Raw genomic sequence first — 18,721 nt, forward strand, 5'->3', positions numbered from 1 at the left:
CGCTTTGACTGGAGGAAACAGCACTCGGCGCTAATCAGTTCCTAGACACATTTTCAGCAGATCGAACTCTTCGTTCAGATCAAACTATGCATATAGAAAAGCTCTCGAGACAATTAATAAAGTTCTTGTGAGAAAAACTGTTCCTGTTTCTGTTTCTTTTTCTCCTTTTTATTCAAAAGATTGAAACAATCTGCACAGTTGTCAATATGTTTCTATAAAACAGTTTCCCTGACATCGTTGTTCCTTCTGGTTTTGGTCCAAATAAACTTGAGAAACTCTTCTAAATTTTTAATAAATTGTAATATGAAAGATATTTACATACAAAAGCTTAAATTTTAAAAGACAATTTCTTAATAATGTGACTCTCCCATCACACCACGTTTTTAATTATAAATGAACTTTGGCATTTTAGTTAGACTACCAAGGACGTGTTTTAAAACTCTTTTTTGATGTAATGACATTTAAATCCTGACATTACAGTTATTACAGCTTAACAATCGATTAATGTAATGTAGGTTCCTAATTGAACGATGACGATAAACATGAATCACGACTGTCATCTCTAGAAGCAGATGTGACCAGATTGCACTAAGGTAATAATACGATTTTTCTTAATATCAGCCAAAAATATAAGGCACAAGGCAGTTGAGTAGACATAGACATGTTTTAATTTTTGGAAATTAAAATACTTAGTTATCAACATTCGTTTATAATATTTAGTTAAACAATACACTAAAATTTTTGGCAACACGTTACAGGGATCATCACCGACCTACCCCGCTTGCCCCGCCTTGAACCCAACGCAGTGGAAGAGGAAGAAAAAAGGTCGCTAAATTGTTGCGTATAATTTCCAGTCTCCCCTTTCGCCCACAGTTTTCACATTCAAATTGTTTTTGTTGTTAAACGCGTGCAGTAAATTGTAAAAAAAATATATATGCATAACTTATGTCTAGGGAGTTATGTATTACTAAGTGTAGTGCGAGCTGCAGTGGCAGGCGCAAGAGAGGAAAGTGACATAGCAGCAGCAGCAACAACAAAAACAAAACGAAAATTTTAGTCAAAAGAAGAAGAAGACGACAACAAAAAATAAAATAAAAACCAAAACGTGCAGCATCAATATTCTAAATATTCCTTCGAGTGTCTTAAACAATGTCTAATGGTGACGATGTGCTAGACAATTGGGAAGAAATTGATGAATCTGGGGTAAGTAATAACAAAAAATATGTAAATATATATGTACATATGTATTTATACAGATGATTGAAATTCGATGCAAATGTGTTGTAACTTTTTTCTGTTCTCCTAGCTCTCTAAGACATTGGAAAGCAAACTGCGAACCACGGACGCCGCTATAGAGTCCAAAGAGGAAAAACAAATTGTTGGCAAAATGAAATTACTTCAAAGGCCACAGAGTCAGCCAACTGGACAACAAAATAGCCTTTTACAAAGTCCAAGCGGCAGCAGCAGTGCTAATCAGTCAACGCCCAAGCAACTAATCATTGCCAAAAAGCCTTTGCCATTGACAACGCCGACGACGGCGACGACAGCGGCAACGGATGATGAGACTTCTACACCCGTTTTAATGGTGCTACATCAATCCTCCAGCGAATATGAGGCGGCCACCTATGCCACACCCATAAGTAATCAGACGGTGAAAATTTTACGTCGTCCTGCCCAGGCTGAGGAGCGTCGGGATACCAATGGCTTGAAACCGAAGCAACCCATCAAGACGTTGAAACAACGCGAACAAGAATATGCTGAGGCCAGGCTAAGGATATTGGGTGAAGCCAAAAATCCTGAAGATGATGAGTTAGTACACAATGCCTTTTCACAAATTCTATTAAAATATTCAATGAGGCAATCAAAAGCAATAGGTTTATCCAAATTAATCGATTGGGATTACAATCTAGCAATAATTAGTTTGTAATCCCAATCGATTAATAGCAATAATTAGTTAGCTTAACTTTACTAAATTCCCTCGTCATGTCGTGATATCTGTGAAATTTAAACTAAAAAAGGTTTTACTACTATTATACAGACACTCAGAAACAACAAATTCAATTGATTTAGAAGTAGAATGGTATCACTTTGTTAACTTCCTTTAACGAAGTGAGATAAAAAAAGCGTTTAGAGACATATTAAATTCACATAATAAGTGACAAGACCGTCTCTGGTATATCCACAGCATTGCCGCACCTGCAGGATATGTTAATTCTTGAGGCGTAGATTCCGATTAACTAACTAAGATACATTCCTAATTAGGAGAAGCGTCGCTATAAGGATCGACGTTGAAAACTGAAATCAGCCGATTGAAACTTGAAATTTTAGAAAAAAATGTTTTAAAAAAAGCTTAAAAAGCTTTTTAATTTAATCATATAAAATATGATTTGTGATAATTAACAATTGTTTTGTTATATTTTGCAGAGAGAATTCATCTAATCAAGTGGACGGAACTGCAAATGCCGCTGTTAGTGGAGCTTCAACAACTCCCACACCTACGCCACCAGCAGTAGGCGCAACCACCACTACAAATCCATCGCAATTGACATTATCACCTGCTGCTAGCAATAGTAACCACCACAACAACAGTGCCAGCAGTAATAATAATAATAATCCCCATCCTGGCATGCATCGCTCTAGCTCGGCACCAAAAATGTCGCAAACATCCTCTTACGGCAATTACAATAGTTACTTCGCAGGACCACCACAGCCACAGCATAATGCAGGACTGAACTATTTCTATCAGCATGCTGCGGGAACGCAACAAACTCCGGCAAACCTTCAACAGCATTTTAATCAATTTATGACACCCTATGGACCGAGTGGTGCAGCAGGAGGAGCAGGAGCAATAGGAGTTGGTGGCTTAGGTGGTGGTGCCGGAGCCAATTCTCAACAGAGTTGGTCTCCCGTTGTTGGTGGCAGTGTATCAGCTGCCCTTTTACGTCAGCAGTCAATGCAAACGCCGCCACATCATCATCATCAGCAGCAACAACAACAGCAACAACAGCAGCAGCAGCAATCACACCATCCATATAACGATAATATTTTGCGTTTGCCACGAGGTCCATGTCCCAATGGTTCATTTGGCTTTCAGATGCGTCGGTAACAGCTTGCTGCACTTTTGGATGCAACTACAATAGCAACAACCGCAAATTATTTAACAATTCTTCAATTTGAATTTTATCGTAGTTTATCACCGATTCCAAATGCAAATGTCTATAACAATCTATATATATTTTATACTTTCAAATGCATTCAATCTTCGAGATCTGTAATAATTTCATACTTTCTCTTTGGCAATTTTGAAATGTCATTCAATACAGAAACAGCAAGAACTACGATTAATATGTGCAAATTACATTTATTGACGGAATTTTTTATAGTTATGTATTTTGTAAATTTACAATTCAACAAAATAGATAAAACTAAAACCAACAACAAACTCACACAAAACACACACATAACTTAAACAAACAAAACAAAAAATCGAAAGAAAAACAAAATTCCATTCTAATAAAAAAGGCAATGTCAAAAACCCTATTTTAAATTGAATGCGTGCTGAACCCAAAAACTAATTTCCAATATCTTGACAAATTTTTTAAATAATAAACTCTGTATATATGTATGTGTATATGGTTGATGGAAATTTTGACAATTCTTTTTCCTTAAAATAATATTTCCCGTCCCCTTAGAGTTGAACGATCTTTGTATGAGATGTATGTTATATACTTATGTACTTGTGTATTTGTCGATCGCATTAATCTTTTCAACATTCTTAACCTTGATCCCGTTAAATCAACAAATAAATTGTTTTATTTTTGTAAAATAAATTATTTGTTACAGATCAATGATCTTTATATATATAAAAAAAAAACATGTCGATACATTAAGACTCGTTCTTTGGATTTGTTCAAATTAATTTAGTAACCTTTTTTTAGATGTTTGATATCGATAAGACTTCCGTTAATTGTATTTAAAATTTGGGGAACTTTTTTGTTCAAAAACAGCTAAATAGATAAAAGAAAATCAAGCCCGATTTGTCTCTCTAAAATAAAACTTAGACTTCAGAACTCTAGATAGGAGAAACCCTTTTCAAAAGATTGTATGCCAAATTCGAATCCATAAATACAAAATTCAGATTGACTCAAGTTTAAGGGAGGTTTGGACCTAAAAGTGGCAACCAAACTTTGCAACCCGAAAAATCGAAGGTGATTGTCACTTCGAGGCTCACCGCCTGTGTCCTTCCTTCCCTAAATCCTATCTCAATTAGAAATTATCTACAACTTAAACAGATTTATTTCAACTCAAAATTTTTGTTTTCTAGGATCTAGCAAACCTTTTTGGTATGTTTCTATGCAAAGTTTACTTTACCCCCAACATTGATATAGCCCGCTTTATTGAGGAGTCGGGGGTGTGGAGTAAAAGGTGTAGGTCATAAAAGAGGTTATCAAGCATGTTTTTGTTATTTCTTTGCAAATTTTTATAAATGAATAACAAGAAATAAATGTGCAATGTATTTACCTCCCAGTGACGCTGTCCAGACTTTTCTTATCAGTCAATCACACACACACACACTTTTATGTTGGTTGATAGACAGGGGGAACAGTGAGTGTGGGCCGTCGCCTATACATACATACGTAAAAAGTCACCTAGCTAGGCCTAGAGCTTCATATAAACATAAAAATTAATCCATTTCAATTCCAGATTTCAGTTGAAAGCGAAACGTCGAACGGTGCTGATCATAAAAAGAAGAAAAAACAAAAAATATAAACAAAGAGAGAGCATAAAGCTGTGCTTTTACCGTTTGTGTGTGTTTTTTGTGTCTGCTCTCTCACGCTGGCAATCTCTCACGCTCTCGCTCTTGAAAAAATCAACACGTGGGCGGTATAACGTTTTATAAAGAAAAATAACAAAACATAGGCCAAAAACGTGATTAAAATATTTCGTTGAATATTTTTTATTAAACAAACTACAAAAAAATGTCACAGCGCGTCTTAGTTATCGGTAGTGGAGGACGGGAACATGCCATTTGCTGGAAATTATCGCAATCGAAGGCGGTATCTCGTATTTATGCTTTACCTGGCAGCTTTGGCATTGGCCAAGTGGAAAAATGTGAAAATTTAATTGCCAAAATATTGGATCCAAAGGATTTTGAGGTGAGTCTCTATCTATGACCTCGACTTAACCTTCGCTTTCGGGGGGATGAGTTGATAATGCTGATTTCTGTGTCAGTGTGTGTGTGTGTGCCTTGGATAATTGAGACTCTCTTGTTTGTTTGCGGTGTCTCCAGCTGTTTTTTTGTTGCTAATTCGTTTTTATGGCTTCTCTTGCTAAATTTTTATGATCTGATCTCGAATTCTTTGAGATTATAAGCCAAGTGGCTGGGGACAAGATTGCACAGCATCGCAACCTTTTTTTTTGCGCTGCCAAAGATCACTGCAATCAGATTGTGATTGCTGCTAATCGGTTATTCTTTATACCCTCTCGCCCACTAGGAATGTATACGTTATCACTAGCGGTTGGTAACACACAGAGAAGCATTTTAACGATCGACTTACAAATAGTTTTCCTCTTTCCATTTGAGTTACTGCAACATCCGCTTAATATGACATTAAAAGCGGGGTTCCTTTGACATAGTCTTAATATTATTACTCCTATTGATCTGCATATATATACATACAATATGTATGTATTTCCGTTTTTTTATTTTTATATTCTTCGGATGTTCATTTGATTAGGTGCACTGTATTCTTTCCGCTGGCAAATGTTTCGATGCCTTGGCTGGCATTTTAAATTTGTTTTAACAAAAATTCAAATATAAATTTTATAAAGCCTTTTTATTTACTCTAAGAGTATAACTGTATTTGAGAGGTGAACAAGTTCAATACTTTTATCAAAGAATAAAGCTTTGCTTCAACGGAATTTATTAAGAATATTTCTATTAAGGGTCTCTTCTTGGTATCCTATTGTCCGGACACTTTTGGAAAAAAAATTGAATTAGGTTTTGTTTGTTGAATTAAAAACAAATTGAACTGACAAAAAATAAACAAATTTTCCTCGGTTCGAGGGCGGTTTGAAAAGTTCTCGGCCTTTTAAGCTTTAGCGGGATGGATGATCCTGAGCAGATAAAGAATTTAATAATAATTGACTTTCTTCTCAGTTTAGTGTAAAAAAAGGGTACAAAAGAAACTGAAATTTCTGAATATGGTCAAGACTAGGACTAGAAAATCGTTTCAGAATTGTGGGCTGTACTTTTTGGCGTATGTTCAAAAAACGCGGTTTCGAGAAGGTTTACAATTTGCTTCCCCTTAAACCTTTCGGTAAGGAGATTCAGTTTGATATCCAAAATAGTTAAAGAAAAAATAGATATTGTTACTTACTCCTGAAATCCTCATTTTATCCTGGGATATATTCTCACATAAACGTCTTCTCGAATCAAGTTTTAGAATCAAAATTATGTAAATTATATTTTACATTGGCGACAACTTAAAAATTGGTGAAAAGTCAGAAAGGAAGTTGTCTTAATGTTGTGAAAATTTTGCGGCTTTAGCTTCTGTAATACAGACAGACATGGCCATATCGATTTAACTGATGATGCTTTATCTACTTTTTTAAGGTCGAAATATCGAAATATCCATCATTAAACTATACGCGAAAGCAAGCATTTTGAAAATGATTAACATATTAATATGTAAAATTCTACGAATTAAATAACCATCTTTTACACTAAATTTATTATATGTATAGACTCTCTTTAAGGATTAAGACTGAAGTTTTTCGGAATTAATCTAATAGCAAATTCCATAAGCTTTCAAAGTAGTTGCTAAAACAGTTGCTACTGGTTTTAATGATTTGAAGTTCCTTCAAATTAAAAGTAATTAATATTTAAGCAGTAATTTGATATGAAATAAATATTTAATAATATTTAAGCACTTAAATGGAAATGCATGTGAATGAAACTCGTTTGTTAATGTTTATCAAACGTAAAGTGAAACAATAAATAATTAAAAAATTTCATCAGAACACACCCTTTACACCGCCGTTTCCCCCTCCTCTATTCCACTACCAACTTGATTGATCTCAAATTCCTCCGTTAGATCATATTACGGCCAAATCACATTAGCGACTTTTGAGGCGATCAAACCAGACTTGATATAAACAAAAACCATTTGCAATTAATACGCTTTGTAGTTGTTGTTGTTGTTGTTTGTAGCTTACGGTTTGCTTAGCACTTCTATTTATTATTTTTAATTAATTGTTTAAAACGAAGAAGAGAAGAATTTACATTTTGTTTTGTGTTTCCCCCTAACCCTGGTCTCCTCAGCGTCTCAAATGATTCGTTGTGGGTGGTGGATGCGTTAGATAGATCGTTTTCGGTGTCGTATTTGGTCTTGTTCTTGGTGTTGTTGCTTCTTCAATATTCCTTGTGTAGACATTGAAGGCAGCTGCATCATGAGCAACTGTTTTCAATTCACCCGTGTAGTAATCCTTCACCTGATAGGGATGTGTGCGTATGTACTCCAAGGCCCTTAGAATGTAATCCGGAACTTTGGGTATATGATCACCCACTGGATGATAGCCATATTCATCGGCCACATAACGGACACTTATCTGCTCGCCCTCTGGGGATATATAACTGGAACCACCTTGCACCGAGATGCCACCCAAACCCGATTGGGAGGCTTGTATGCCATTCGATGTCTCATATGCATAACGATAATTGCCATCTTTTTGCACTTGAAGTTCATTTTGCAGAGTTCTGGTATTCCTATCCGAATCGGGTATATATGCACCATATAGCAATTGAACGCCACACAATAAAACTAAAAGATTGAACTGTAATTTGAAAACAAAAAAATATTTCTTTTAATTTGAAATCGAAATGGAGTTTGTTTTTTAATTTATTCATCTTACAAGCGATTCCATATTAATTTTTTTTTTTTTTTTTTTTTTTTTTGGGGTTTCTTCCCTTAGCTCCAGCTGCTTTAAAGTCTCGATTTCAACTGTTTGCTGAGTGAATTGAATGCTTTCGTTTTTATACCCACAAAAATTCATTGTTTTTTTGCTTCTTTTTTTGGCATTCTTCTTGTCGTTGTCTCGGAAACCCAGTTCCGACAACAACAAGAATGGAATCGAAGCTCTGCTCTGCTCTGCTCGTCATCATCATCATCCACATCATCGTCATCTGTAGAGTCAGTCATAAATAAAATGATTTTATTTCTTATAAGTATTATTTTATATAGGTATTTGTCGGTGCTGCAATTCCTAAAGTGTGGGTTTGCCTTAAAACAAAACAAAAAAAAAAAACCAAAGATATATAAAAAAGAAGAAAAGATTAACAGAAAAGACAAAAAAAAAAGAATTAAGCAAAAATTTTTCGTGAATGGTTTTTAGTGTGTTTATTATGCCCTACTCGAAGGTTAGGGCACTTACATTTTTATATGTATTGTGGCTGATCTTGAATATATATAAAGATATATGTAGTTATGTATATCCTCATATTGCCTTGATTCGGGATATAATTTGGAATCGGTCAAAGATCATTGAACTCGATTTAAATGCTTTTAATATTTGTCAACTCTGAATGTACTCAAAATTCATTAACAACTTTCATGGAGAGGAATGAAAAAAAAAAACCCAATAAATCCTTTTTTGGATTCGATTTCATTTCCATTCAGTAGGTACCTTTAAATTAATTAAGTAACACTAATTAACAACGTAATTTTTTTAAGAAATGTCTTAAATCATAAAACACAAAAAGAACAATCGATTTTTAGGCACCGTTTTTTAAAAAATCGGAAAAGTGTTTAAGTTTTTTAGGCACTTGCTTGAGATTTTCGTAAGTACAGTGCCGCTCAAGTAAATAGGTTCGACTTTCTTGTTGGTTTTTGAAATTTTTGAAACGATATATCTCTATATCTAATAAGCACTTCGGTTTAACACAAACTAAATTTTGTTGTATAAAAACTTAATCTAACAAATTAACATCAATAAACTAACAAAGTTTCTGAATACCTTTTTTTTTGCATTATAAGTTTAAAATTCAATTTTTTTTATGTTTCTTTTTTATTTTTACTCTCTTTAAGTTTCCATTTCTGAGACTTTTCTCGTCTCTCCGATATCCTTGTTGCTTATTTTTCCTTCATCTGCTTTATTAAGCAGAAAATTACTTACAATATTTTGACTTTAAGCAATTTTAATCATTTTTTTTTAACCCGGGATCAATATAACCTTTAATTTGACCTAATTCAAAGTAAGTTAAAGGTTTACATTTTTATGTTTCTCAACCTTAAGGTACTAAAAAGTAGTCTTAATTTTTAAGCCTCACTTGATGAAATTAATTTTTGTACACCAGTGTAATATATAATATATATTAAAGATATAATTTTATTGAGTTTGTGTTAAATTTGTAGTTGAATATATATCAAAAATACATAATGTACATATCAAGATTATATATTTAGATTTCCAACAGTAGCGAAACCAGATCTAAGTTTTTTTTTTTTGTAGATCGGTTGAGAAATCTGTCATGGATATCGAAATAATTTATAATTTTTGATTATTATTTTCCTACCTTCTGCTCCGGGCATCCGCCACAATTTCCACTTTTTAATATATTCTTTCTAATATGCTTTAGTTATTAGTCTGAATCATTAAATATAATAACACATTTAGCAATATCAATTAATTGCTGCATTTTGAATATTTTAATTTCCAAATTAAGTCCTTGATAGTTTCTTGACTCGTAATGGTTTTATTTATTTTGTCCATGCAATCATCAATCTAACTATAAACTATTCTCTCAACTGATTCAATTAGTTCATATCATTCTCAGATTTTAGTTAAATCCGTTTTCTTACTAATTCACCAAAGCGTATCTAATTTTCAACTTTAATCCGCAAGCAAAATATTTCTTCTTTTCTTTTCATTTTTTGGTGTTTTGGCAACATTCTTTTTCGCTCCCCCTCCGCCAAGAATCTACATACATCAGTTAATTTGCATATAATACAGTAAATCATTTGCTCACTCTGTAAAGCATAAAGACGAACAACGTTCTAACCAAATTTGGCAAGTGGTCAGAGAACTTTAACAAAATACAAAAACCAAAAAAATTTAATACTTATCTTTTTTTTTTGTTGCCTTTCGCTTGACCTTCGTTACGGGAAATTAAAACCTTGGCCGGGTTTACCAAAAAAAAATAAAGAAAAATGCCTTAATAAAGATATCAAATATTTATGTACCCTACATTTAGTTGATAGAAGGGCATATTATGGGTTCTGATTACCTGTTTAGCTTTTTTTCAGAATCAGTTTTAAAGTTTTATTATCATCTTTGCTAAAGACTACGAAATAGCTTTATCATAATGCTATAACTAGTTGAGAATTACAAGAAAGCAAAGCAAAAAAGAATAAGCATAGCTTACAATGACATGAAAAGCTTTTTAAAACACTTTCTAAGGTCTCCTTAGCTGAAGTCTAGTCAATTTATGCAGAAAATATGTTTTAATATTAACAATATATTTATTTTGACCACTAAGGGTCAACTAGCCATGATTCTTTATTACTTCTTGAGTTTACAGGGTTTTCAAAAAGTCGTCGCTCTGAATTAAGTTATCAAATTTTGAAGCTCTCTTATTTAGCAGCTGATTCGTGTGAACGATCTTGAACTCGGCGACAATCACAAGAATGAAATGAGATGGGGGAGGAGGCGGGATCGGAAGGATGATGAGGTATGAATGTGCTAAATGTTCTGGAACGTCGATGATATTGCAATTGCGACGGTTTTTAGTCGCAAAGTTGGCGCCAATTCAAATTAGAATCGAAATCACACGCTCCAATATTTTAAATTTACCGCAAAACCGGATCATTTTCATCAGGGCCTGGTTTATTGACATGATACATACATAGCTGCCGCCTTAGTCAGTTTAATTTGAAATTCTGATTAAGTGCAAGACAATGCACCTGAAGCCAAACCTCCACCGTTCGGTCTTAGTCTAATGGCAAAACAATTAGGAAGGCATTTAATATTTTTTGGCGACAAATTGATGATGGAACCGGTTCCATTATTGCTGACTTTTTTTGGGGATTGCCAGCTTAAAGAGCGAGAGACTGACTGATCTGGAATGTTGTTGTCAATTCTGACCTGGTTTTATTAAGAACAATAAATTATCATTTGAAGACTCTAAATCACCCAATTATATAATTAAAATTATAATAAAAAAGATAAAAGATCTAAAGTTATTATGTATTATTCATGGTAATGCATAACATTGTGATTTTTCTTCTTTAATATAAAAAATTTAAATGGTTAAATATCTGTTAAGAAAGTCTGTGAATTAGCTTAGATAATGTGAAGGATTTCCCAAGCTAAGCCACTAAAAGCTTGTTTTTTTTGTGCTTTGAAATTTGTAAATCTAAGTCTTTGCCCCCTAGGGTATGCAATAGGCAGCATAATTCTCGACATCATATAGTTAAGAATTTGTTAAAAAAACTGAAAGCATCCAAACCATTGCATAGCATTAGGGGCAAAGGCGCACCCTTTCAAAGACATATGTATTAAAAAAAAAAAAACTCGTTTTTGAATATTATATTGATTCTTTATTTGTTCTTGCAATTGCAGGGTATAGCCAAGTGGAGCAAGCTCAATGATATATCCCTGGTTATTGTTGGACCTGAAGATCCTTTAGCTTTGGGCCTTGGTGATGTTTTGCAAAAAGCGGGCATACCCTGTTTTGGCCCTGGCAAACAGGGCGCTCAAATTGAAGCCGACAAAAAATGGGCCAAGGACTTTATGTTGCGTCATGGAATACCAACGGCACGCTACGAAAGTTTCACGGATACGGAAAAAGCTAAAGCATTTATAAGAAGGTAAGAGCAAGAGTATAATAAGATCTTTGCCTGTGACTAAATCGATATCTTTTGCTCAAACAGTGCTCCATATCAGGCTTTGGTGGTTAAAGCTGCTGGCTTGGCGGCTGGTAAAGGTGTTGTGGTTGCTGCCAATATAGAGGAAGCATGCCAGGCGGTGGACGAGATATTGGGACAACTAAAGTATGGTCAGGCCGGGGCTACTTTGGTGGTGGAAGAACTGCTAGAGGGTGAGGAAATATCCGTATTGGCCTTCACAGATGGTAAGAGTGTGCGAGCCATGTTACCAGCACAGGATCATAAGCGTTTGGCCGATGGTGATAATGGACCCAATACCGGAGGAATGGGTGCCTATTGTCCATGTCCGTTGATAAGTCAACCAGCTTTGGATTTGGTCCAAAGAGCTGTACTCGAGCGAGCTGTCCAGGGTTTGGCAAAGGAACGAATCTCATATCAAGGTGTACTCTATGCGGGTCTGATGCTGACACGCGATGGACCCCGCGTATTGGAGTTCAACTGCCGCTTTGGTGATCCTGAAACGCAAGTGATACTCCCCTTGCTAGACTCTGATCTCTTTGAGGTCATGCAGGCATGTTGTAAAGGAGAATTGGATAAATTAACTTTACAATGGCAAAATGGTGTTAACGCTGTTGGTGTCATTCTCGCCAGTGCCGGGTATCCAGAGACCTCGACCAAGGGATGTCAAATCACTGGTAAGCTTAACTCAACTCAACTCAAAAAGATGTCTTATGTCTATTTTGTTTTTTTTTGTCCTAGGTCTCCCAACTGCCAACACCTCAACTCAATTGGTTTTCCATAGCGGTCTCTCTGTTAATGCCCAGAATGAACCGCAGACCAATGGCGGTCGCGTCCTGATTGCAATTGCTTTAGATTCAAGCCTAAAGGTGGCAGCAAGTCAAGCCACGAAATTGGCGGCGGGTATCAAATTTTCTGGAGCTGGTGCACAATATCGCACGGACATTGCCCAAAAGGCTGTCAAAATGTAAATGCAAATTTGAGACTCAATCCATTTAACCTTAATCATTCAAGGAATAAAGCTAAAGTACTTAAAACTTTACACATTTGATCATATTCATCATATAGAGGAGTAGATATCCTCTTTGAATATCTCTACTTAATAAAATGGTTCTCATTAGGAATAAAAACTTAATCCAACGCTAATATACTCTGCCTCTTTCTGTAACCCAATTAGGGCCTTGGCTTCGGCTCCCTCGCTTAGCTATAAGGACAGCGGTGTCGATATTGATGCTGGCGATGCCTTGGTTCAACGCATTAAGCCCCTATCCCGTGGCACTCAAAGACCTGGGGTATTAGGCGGCTTGGGAGGCTTTGGCGGTCTGTTTCGTCTGAAGGAACTTGCCTACAAGGAACCAGTGATTGCTGAAGTTACCCAAGGAGTGGGAGCTAAAATTGAATTGGCCCTGCAGCATGAACTCTATGAGAATGTGGGCTATGATCTCTTTGCCACATGTGCAAATGACCTGCTAGAACTGGGAGCCGAACCGGTTGCATTTCTGGATTATATAGCTTGCGGCAAATTGCAAGTACCATTGGCAGCGCAATTGATTAAGGGCATGGCTGATGGTTGTCGTGATGCACGTTGCGCTTTAGTTGGTCAGTTAAAAGGATCTTACCTTAAATATTCAGTTATTGAAATGAAATTAATTGTAATTTTAGGTGGCGAAACTGCTGAAATGCCTTCATTGTATACGCAAGGACAACACGATATGGCCGGCTATTGTGTGGGTGTTGTGGAATCATCTAAAATTTTGCCGCGTTTTGATCTCTATCAACCTGGAGATTTGGTTGTTGGTTTACCTGCGTCGGGTCTACATTGTGCTGGCTTCAATGACTTACTTACCCAATTGAAAGCTGCTAAAATTGATCTTAAGCAACGTTCACCCGTCGAAGGTGGTGCTGATGGCTTGAGTTTGGCTCAGGTTTTGGCCACACCTACACAAGTCTATGTGCAACAATTGCTGCCACACTTACAGGCCGGGAATGAGATAAAGGCTTTGGTGCATATAACCCATGGCCTACTTAACGATGTACGTCGTCTATTACCCGCTGGTTATGAGCTAACACTAGACTTTGGAGCTGTACCTATTCCACAAATTTTCGCTTGGTTGGCTGGACAATTGAAATGGAGTGCTCAATCATTGCTTGAGAATCATAATTGTGGCATTGGAATGGTTGTGGTCCTGCCACAGAGTAGTCAACTATGGCGCAAATCATTGCCAGGGGCAAAAGTCCTGGGCGTACTACAGCGTTCTCAGACAGCCACTTCACTTCTGCAAGTGCGTAACTTTGAAGATCAATTGGAACGTATGGCAAAACCTTTTGGAGGTCTGGGTCAAGGGGATAGAAAACTGTCACCAGAATTGATGGAAATTTCCGAAAAAGATCTTGAGATACCCGTACGTTCGGATTGTTTCACAAATGTTGCGGGACGTCGTTTGACACGCATTCCTGCACAATACAAGGATCCGATTCTTATACTTGGTACCGATGGTGTAGGAACGAAATTGAAAATTGCCCAACAAACTGGACGAAATGGTAGTGTTGGCATCGATCTAGTGGCCATGTGTGTCAATGATATACTCTGCAATGGCGCTGAGCCCTTTAGCTTCTCCAGCTATTATGCATGCGGCAAATGGAATGAGAAACTGGCCATAGAAGTGGCAAATGGTGTTCTAGAAGGGACAAGGCAAGCAAACAGTAGTTTCATAGGTAAGCAGGTGATATAGCAAATATATAATGCAATGATCACTTTTTTAAGAGTGAATAAGTTCCATGAGTCGCTCACCTAATTACTCGTTCTCTTGTAAACTCATTTGCTTAGTTTCTTACTCACTTGATCACAGACTTGAACAGTTGTTGAATGACTAAAACAAGATTGAAAAAGTTTAGTTGCTCACTTGCTTACACCTTTGTTAGGTCATTTTCACAATTGTTCCAGGACAACTAAGTCCACCATGAACTGTTTTAACAGAACTTAAAATAGAATAATAAACCAAAGGAGTTAAAGAACAATAGAGTCAATGAACAAGTGAAGCAATGAACAAGTGAGTCAAAGAACAATTGGGTCAATAAACAGGTGAAGCAAATAATAAGGAAGGCAACGAATAAACAATTTAATGAGTGACCCTAGACTAGAGTTTAGTTTTGTCCTGTTATAAATATTCCCTACTCTAAATCGTTTCAGTTTCCCATAATGCCGCTCTACCATTGCTTTATGAGCCACAAGTCTATGATTTGGCTGGTTTTGCTCTTGGCATAGCAGAACGTTCTGGTATTCTGCCGCGTCTAGAGGATATACAACCAGGTGATGTGCTCATTGGATTGCCTTCGTCGGGAGTGCATAGCAACGGCTTCAGTTTGGTTCATGCCGTCCTAAAACGTGTTGGCCTCACCGTCGATGATCCATCGCCTTTCAGTCAAAAGACATTGGGCGAAGAGCTCTTGGTGCCTACAAAAATTTATATCAAAGCCTTGTCCACACTTTTGGGCAGACCTAATCATGGTATAAAGGCATTGGCTCATATTACAGGCGGTGGTCTAAGTGAGAATATACCAAGAGTTTTACGCAAGGAGTTGGCTGTACGTTTGGATGCGAATCGTTATCAATTGCCTCCAGTTTTTGCCTGGTTGGCGAAAGCAGGAAATATTACAGCCACAGAATTGCAAAGGACCTATAATTGTGGATTGGGTTTGATTTTGGTGGTCAATTGCAAAGACGCAGAGAATGTTCTAAACGAATTGCGTTATCCTCAACGTGCAGTGGTTGTGGGAGAGGTAACGCTTCGCAAAGAACCAAAGAAACCGCAAGTTTATGTTCAGAATTTCGATGCCGCTCTGGCCAGAACTCAAAAGCTTATGGCCAAACCCCGACGACGCGTTGCCGTCCTAATCTCTGGCACTGGCAGTAATCTTCAGGCCCTCATTGATGCCTCACGTGACTCGTCTCAATGTGTTCATGCCGATATTGTGTTGGTCATAAGTAATAAGGCAGGCGTTTTGGGTCTAGAACGAGCTGCCCGCTGTGGTATTCCCTCACTGACCATTTCTCACAAGGATTTCCCCACTCGTGAAGATTACGATGCTGAACTTACGCGCCATTTGCAGGCAGCTAATGTGGATATTGTTTGTTTGGCCGGTTTCATGCGAGTTCTTAGTGTACCCTTCGTTCGCACTTGGCGGGGGCGACTCATCAATATTCATCCATCTCTGTTGCCCAAGTACCCAGGACTAAATGTTCAACGACAGGCCTTGGAGGCGGGTGAAAAAGAATCCGGTTGCACTGTCCACTTTGTGGATGAAGGTGTCGACACTGGAGCTATTTTATTGCAGGCTTCTGTACCCATTTTACCCAACGACGATGTCGATGCATTGACCCAACGTATTCATCAAGCCGAACATTGGGCCTTCCCGCGTGCCTTGGCTCTGTTAGCCAGTGGCGCCGTACAATTGGGTCCAGACGGAAAGTGCCTAAGCAAGGAGCAATAACCGATTTTACAGGTTTAGGTTTATGTAAAAAAAGTGACTATTAATTAACAATTCTGACTGAGGACTCTTGAAAAGCGACACGAATATACATATATTAATTTTTCAAAAAAAAAACAAAAAGATAGAAATCGATTTTAAGATCGTATGGAGGTTGTTGTTCCATGTGACTAAAATAAAATATTTAACAGTCAGTCTTGTTATTTATTAACTACAACTCGTAATATTAAACGACAAAACTCAATAATCTTTTATAAGAAATATACAACAATATAAATTTGAATAAAATTTACAACATTTGATTTGATTTAACCAACTTTGACAGTACGCGAAGTTTTGTATCCTCTTACAAATTTAATATATATGATATAGTTACCCGATTTTAATGGGATTTAGTTCCAGTTCGCAGTAAGTATATTAAATTAATAAAACTTACATTTTATGACAAATCTTATCCATTTAAAAGATCATTTTTAAGCGATGCTTAGTAGTCCGATCCTTAAAAAATTTGGCATAACTATAATTTAGTATATATTTACTAGTATAATATACATATATAAGATTTCATGTTTTCTGCACTTCTGACCAGATGTAACCCTTTTGCAAGGGTATAAAAATATATGATCTTATGATTGTTTTATTTATTTAACACAATTTCAAATTAGAAAACTACAAACTATTATCACCAAATTGTTGCATGTCACAGCTAAGTTCACCGACTAGCAGTAGTTTATAGAAAACCAAAAAGGGAAAAGAAATGGCCACCATCAGTATTGGGAGTATTCTGAGTATTATTATCCTTGGATATTTTATTGGGACGTTTTACTTGACGCTGCAAATCGGCTTCCTTGAATATTCTCTCTGCCATCGTATGCAGACGTAGGCGAAAGAATTGTTTATCCATTATGGGTACAATTAAGTTATATTTATCTATTAGTTTATTGATTTGTTGACATTCCTCTTCATGCTGGTCGGCGAAGGATTGCCATTCGGACTGTTCTTTGGGACATTGTAATGGCCATTCACTGTAGTAGATGCGCTCTGAACGTATTTTTTCCTTCAGTTGATCCACTGCATCTCGTATATCCTTGCTAAGAGATATCCATTCGGGTGTGAAACCATTGTCTAACATAATTTTATTCAACTTGTGTGTGGTAAAATCCAAATAGGGATTCTGCGATTGGGTTGACGATAAGGGTTTGCCAGAACCACTCAAGTTATTGAAGTCTCCTTTGGACATAGCCTCTTGGATGAGATCTTCGACAACCCGCTCAAAGCCATATTTTGTTTTAATGGCATGCTTCCCATAATATTTGCCACCTTTCTGCATTAGCGTAGCTTCACCGGCAGCTGCTTTCTCCAGACGATGTTCCAAAACCCTTTCCTGGGCCTTCATGGCACGCACCTGTTGATACTGCTTCTGACGTTGAAAGGGTGTTCCCACACCGATGCCATCATTGGATAGATATTGACGATGCTGTGGAGCCGTATGTTTAATATCAAATTCCATATCGTCCTCTTCATTCTCCTGTATATTACGGCGACCTTTGGCAAATTTCTCCTGTAATGTTTTGAAAGCCTCATCCACTTCCTGGAACCGCTCGATGCTTGCTTCCGTGGTGTCCGCATCGGGGTGAACACGTTTAACCAAATCCAAATAGGCCAAACGTACGGTATCCTGGTCTGCGGATTCATGAACACCCAAAATGCGAAAACATTCCTAGAATCGCGAGGATTATATAATTAGAAAAAACAATGCAAGGACAACTTTTGATGGTTTACCTGATAGACATCACGACGTTTCATATGTATTGTCCTCTGGGATATCAAATTGGATTTTAATATAAAACTGCCCAGCAGATTTCCAGCCTTTAATTGTAGCATCATCGTTTTTTAGTCTCTGATATTTCAACTTACTCGTCAGAGTTTCCTATTTAATTAACATGAACAAGAATATCAATACTACATTGATGTGTTTGTTGTTTCATATTATTAACAATTTTAAGTTAAGTTTTTCTAGTATAACAATCTGCAACAAAACTAAATAAATTAATTAGAAGGGGGCACATACGCATACGCAATTTTTCAGTTAACAGTAATTTCAGTTGATTTTTGTTTTTTTTATTTTAATATTAAGAAGTTTGTTTATTTTTTTTCCACATTTATAAATTTTAAAAGTTTAAAATTAATTTTATTAAATTTGTGGTTTTTAAAATTCAAGAGCACAGCTGTTGAATCGTGAGCAGGTTTGAGGAGGTTCGAAAACTATCGAAAGCAATCGAACCCATTATAACGGGTGCAACTCAAACATGCCCACCACTAAACGAACC

General features: G+C 36.6%; 4 protein-coding genes across 5 annotated transcripts; 2 read left to right on the forward strand and 2 right to left on the reverse strand.

The window, feature by feature from the left end:
• Positions 1–574: 574 nt before the first annotated feature.
• On the forward strand, positions 575–3,540 carry LOC137581177 (serine/threonine-protein kinase pakB). Of its 2 annotated transcripts, none has more exons than XM_068295361.1 (4): positions 575–593; positions 759–1,203; positions 1,307–1,809; positions 2,425–3,540. In XM_068295361.1, the coding sequence occupies exons 2-4, from the start codon at positions 1,150–1,152 to the stop codon at positions 3,104–3,106; spliced, it is 1,239 nt and encodes a 412-aa protein (XP_068151462.1). In that variant the 5' UTR covers positions 575–593; positions 759–1,149; the 3' UTR covers positions 3,107–3,540. The 2 variants fall into 2 exon arrangements, with proteins under 2 accessions (XP_068151462.1, XP_068151461.1); XM_068295360.1 differs by lacking the exon at positions 575–593 and adding an exon at positions 612–644.
• A 1,156-nt stretch (positions 3,541–4,696) lies between these two features.
• Positions 4,697–16,707, forward strand: Gart (trifunctional purine biosynthetic protein adenosine-3 Gart). Its single transcript, XM_068294724.1, has 7 exons — positions 4,697–5,156; positions 11,620–11,867; positions 11,931–12,580; positions 12,645–12,870; positions 13,081–13,502; positions 13,566–14,618; positions 15,094–16,707. Exons 1-7 carry the CDS (start codon positions 4,980–4,982, stop codon positions 16,392–16,394), a joined length of 4,077 nt encoding a protein of 1,358 aa, XP_068150825.1. The 5' UTR covers positions 4,697–4,979; the 3' UTR covers positions 16,395–16,707.
• Positions 7,321–7,926, reverse strand: Pcp (Pupal cuticle protein). Its single transcript, XM_068294697.1, has 2 exons — positions 7,915–7,926; positions 7,321–7,863 (listed from the first exon to the last, which is right to left on the reverse strand). The coding sequence occupies exons 1-2, from the start codon at positions 7,924–7,926 to the stop codon at positions 7,321–7,323; spliced, it is 555 nt and encodes a 184-aa protein (XP_068150798.1).
• A 218-nt stretch (positions 16,708–16,925) lies between the features above and the next one.
• LOC137580619 (dnaJ homolog subfamily C member 28) lies at positions 16,926–18,618 on the reverse strand. Its single transcript, XM_068294725.1, has 3 exons — positions 18,463–18,618; positions 18,174–18,321; positions 16,926–18,111 (listed from the first exon to the last, which is right to left on the reverse strand). Exons 2-3 carry the CDS (start codon positions 18,276–18,278, stop codon positions 17,122–17,124), a joined length of 1,095 nt encoding a protein of 364 aa, XP_068150826.1. The 5' UTR covers positions 18,279–18,321; positions 18,463–18,618; the 3' UTR covers positions 16,926–17,121.
• Between the last annotated feature and the right edge of the window lie 103 nt (positions 18,619–18,721).

The sequence above is a fragment of the Drosophila tropicalis genome, unplaced genomic scaffold, assembly GCF_018151085.1.
Source record: "Drosophila tropicalis isolate 14030-0801.00 unplaced genomic scaffold, ASM1815108v1 contig_845, whole genome shotgun sequence".
NCBI lineage: Eukaryota > Metazoa > Arthropoda > Insecta > Diptera > Drosophilidae > Drosophila > Drosophila tropicalis.

Coding starts and splice junctions, on each gene's coding strand:
- LOC137581177 (XM_068295361.1), top strand. CDS start 1,150: ATGTCTAATGGTGACGATGTGCTAGACAATTGGGAAGAAATTGATGAA. Junction 1,204..1,306: donor AAGAAATTGATGAATCTGGG/GTAAGTAATAAC, acceptor CTGTTCTCCTAG/CTCTCTAAGACATTGGAAAG. Junction 1,810..2,424: donor AAAAATCCTGAAGATGATGA/GTTAGTACACAA, acceptor TATATTTTGCAG/AGAGAATTCATCTAATCAAG.
- LOC137580619 (XM_068294725.1), bottom strand. CDS start 18,278: ATGATGCTACAATTAAAGGCTGGAAATCTGCTGGGCAGTTTTATATTA. Junction 18,112..18,173: donor AACGTCGTGATGTCTATCAG/GTAAACCATCAA, acceptor TCGCGATTCTAG/GAATGTTTTCGCATTTTGGG.
- Gart (XM_068294724.1), top strand. CDS start 4,980: ATGTCACAGCGCGTCTTAGTTATCGGTAGTGGAGGACGGGAACATGCC. Junction 12,871..13,080: donor GCCCAAAAGGCTGTCAAAAT/GTAAATGCAAAT, acceptor TAACCCAATTAG/GGCCTTGGCTTCGGCTCCCT. Junction 13,503..13,565: donor TGCACGTTGCGCTTTAGTTG/GTCAGTTAAAAG, acceptor TTGTAATTTTAG/GTGGCGAAACTGCTGAAATG.